Here is a 3,043-nt window from a genome sequence, read left to right as displayed (position 1 = left end):
ACACACACCACACACACACACACCACACACACACACACACACACACACACACACACACACACACACACACACACACACATTCCATCTTCTACCACAAGAGGGCGACAAAGCCTACATCTGGACTCTCCAACTTGGAGTCCTAGAACTGCTCAGCTAAAACTACCAGGAATTCCTAAGCAAGAGCATGCATCTGGGTGGTGCCTCTGTCTGCTTCCTGCGGAAGTGCCACCGAACAAGCCATTAGAAGCTCACTGTGGCTCTTGGTGAGGTTTCAAGGGACCCTAGAGATTTCTAAGTCCAGGCTGGAAACTGCTGGTGTGCCCTGCTCCTGGGAACCAGCAAAGAGAAACTCCATCAGGGACAACCTTCTGAAAGCTGGGCACCATATCCGCAACATGTTTCACCAGTATGATTCACTCCAGAATAGGCAGGCTATTATCGCTCTGAATTCACAGCTGAGGAGACCTCAGTGAATCACTACTAGCCTATGTCAGAGTTCAGACTCAGGCAGCCCAAACCTAGCACCAGTACTAACCATTGGACATGCCTGCCTCTTCTGGAACTGGCTTCTCTTGACCTCTCATCCAATGTTTGTTCTGTAATCACATGGGCTAGAGGAGATGGGTAGGAAAAAGGTCTGTGGTTATATGGGGTTTATAGGTTGGTGGCTGCAGACCCTTTGGCGTGTCTCCCTAGGGGGAGGATCTCTGTGTCCATTGAGTTATACCTGGGTCAGCCCTGAACTCTATGCAGGTAGACAAGTCAGTACCCGAGCCCCTGGATGAGGTCCCTACTCCAGGCGATGGGATCTTGGAGCACGACCCGTTCTTCTGCCCACCCACTGAAGCCACAGGCCGAGACTTCCTGACAGATGCCTTGGTGACCCTCTTGGTGCCTTTGTTGGTGGCTCTGCTGCTTACCCTGTTGCTGGCTTACATCATGTGCTTTCGGCGTGAAGGACGGTGAGTGTGCTGGACAGGGCACATTGATGCATCTAAAGGGTCACTCTGGGACTAGGGAAGCCGTACTTCTCAGGGACTGGGATTCTCAACTGTAAGAGGAGTATGAGGCTCCCTTTCTAGGTAGCTGGGGATTCACTCTTGTCTGTCTTAGAACTAGTAGGGGATTCTGACTATAAGCACATGCAATTCCTACCTTGGGAGCTCTTGGGACATCACAGAGCAAAGCCAGATTGGTACTGACCTCTCTCCCCAACCTCTATTTTTCCCCACAGGCTGAAGAGAGACATGGCCACCTCTGAGTGAGTAAAGCAAAGTTGGGGGGGCTGGGGAAGGGAGCCCTCTGGATTGTTGAAGAACCTTTTAGTCTCTATGAGCAGCAAAGACTTCTGAGCCTTGGCCCCACGTCAGCTGGGGGCTAAGCCCATGTGTTGACCTTGTCCTCTTGTGTTCTGATGATAGGCAAGGCTATGGTGGCATAGGGAAAGAGGACCTGCCTCTGTCCAGAGGAAAGGGCCTGAGAGGCAACTAAGGGCTCCCAGTGTGACTTCTTTTCCTTTTCTCCTCCCCTTCTGCCCTCTTTCTCTTTCCTTTCCTTCCTCCTGCCTCTTTTCTTTCTCTTGCTTCCTCTTCTCCCTCCCTTCATCCCCCCTCCCTACTGTGAGAGAGCCAGACACCTAGCTTCCTTCTAGGTTCTCCATGTAGAGAGGATGTGGCTGGCCAAGCTGATAGCAACGGATGCTTTGAATCCTACCATATTTTTCCTAGCCCATTTTATTCTGTTTCAGATTCCTCCTACCCTTGACTTCTCCATTGCCCCCAGTCCTGTGCCCCTCAGCTCCTGGCCTCATTTTCCAACCTCCAGAACTCCAAAGATTGAAGGCAATTGTGAAACAAGTTGCGTTTTATTCCCACTTGGTGGCAAGCCTGGCACCCCGCCTGACCTGCCTTATTAATGGCAATGGCGGTTGCCTTTGGCCACCCTACGAACTCCTTTGAAAAGCTGGTCATTCCTCTTTTTGGAGTTTAGTAGCAATTGGCATGGTTCAGACTCACGCTGCCTAGGCTTCGGAGGCTTCTGGCTCTTCTGTCTGTCCTGGCATCTCTTGGCCCTGTGCTTGGACTTGAGGGCCTGCTCCTTGCACAGGCAGAGAGAGCCGGAGGCACCCTTGCAGCAGCTCACATGCATGATCATGCCTTTATCGAGTAGATTCTGGAGCACACGCTTGAAGCGCCAGGTGTTATGGGTCATATTGTACCCTGTGATAGACACAGCTTTCTTCAAGGCAGCAAGGGACACACAATTATGTACCCGCTTGTCAGCCAAAGTCTTCAGGATCACATACGACATGGTGGGCTTCCGCAGGCTTTGGGTGCTGATGTCGGACTCAGTTTGACTCTCACTCTGGCTTGGGACCCATAGTGTGCTGGCATCTTGGTCTCTCATATGAGCCATTTGAGGCTGCATATGGTGACACCAGCGGCACAGCTCTCTGATTCTCTTCCCAAGACTGCTGTAGAAACTCCAGGTGCTAGAAACTCCAGGATGGCAGCTGGCAAAGTCCACCCGGTTCCTCTCGGTAGTGAGTGGGCTGTGTTCTGGCTTCTGCTTCCCTCAGAGGCGCCTCTCTAGGGGGGTCTGGGCCACACCTCGGCCAGAGAGAGGACTGAGGATCATCACCCACGATTGGCCTCAGCAGATTTGTGCTGTGGGCTCAGAGACTGGTGAAGTTATCTCTGCAGTGACCTCAAGGGGGCCATTGTGAGGTAGGCAGAATCCTGTAGGGGGTCGTAGTAGCCTCATTGTTCCTTCTTAGGAAGGTCTGAGGCAACAGAGGGTAGGGGCATCTGATATGTCAGATGCCCTTCAGAGGAAGGCTGTAGCTGGTTGAGCCCACATAGGGAATGCCCATACATATATGGAATATATGTACATTTCTGAACCAATTCTAGGACATTTGGAATCCTCAGTTTTACTTAGTTAATGGTGCTGCGTATGGAATCCAGGGTTTCCCACACACTAGGCAAGTGTCTCACCACTGAACTATATCCCTAACCCAAGCCTTCAGGTTTTTTTTTTTTTT

At 51.5% G+C, this 3,043-nt stretch overlaps 2 protein-coding genes across 2 annotated transcripts in view; one reads left to right on the top strand and one right to left on the bottom strand.

The window, feature by feature from the left end:
- Positions 1-3,043, top strand: part of Sgca (sarcoglycan alpha) — a 14,609-nt gene that overhangs the window by 6,238 nt on the left and 5,328 nt on the right. The window contains exons 8-9 of the mRNA XM_021177378.2: positions 754-962; positions 1,235-1,261. Coding sequence (XP_021033037.1) covers positions 754-962; positions 1,235-1,261 — 236 coding nt within the window. The remainder of the gene's footprint in view (positions 1-753; positions 963-1,234; positions 1,262-3,043) is intronic.
- Positions 1,846-2,684, bottom strand: LOC110305415 (spermatid-specific linker histone H1-like protein). The gene has a single exon (XM_021177379.1). The coding sequence runs from the start codon at positions 2,425-2,427 to the stop codon at positions 1,912-1,914; it is 516 nt and encodes a 171-aa protein (XP_021033038.1). The 5' UTR covers positions 2,428-2,684; the 3' UTR covers positions 1,846-1,911.

Source organism: Mus caroli, chromosome 11, assembly GCF_900094665.2.
Source record: "Mus caroli chromosome 11, CAROLI_EIJ_v1.1, whole genome shotgun sequence".
In the NCBI taxonomy this organism is placed as follows: Eukaryota; Metazoa; Chordata; class Mammalia; order Rodentia; family Muridae; genus Mus; species Mus caroli.
This window is presented reverse-complemented; position numbering and strand designations above follow the sequence as displayed.

What these genes read in the sequence shown, in the direction of transcription:
- LOC110305415 (XM_021177379.1), bottom strand. Translation starts at nt 2,427, where the DNA reads ATGCAGCCTCAAATGGCTCATATGAGAGACCAAGATGCCAGCACACTA.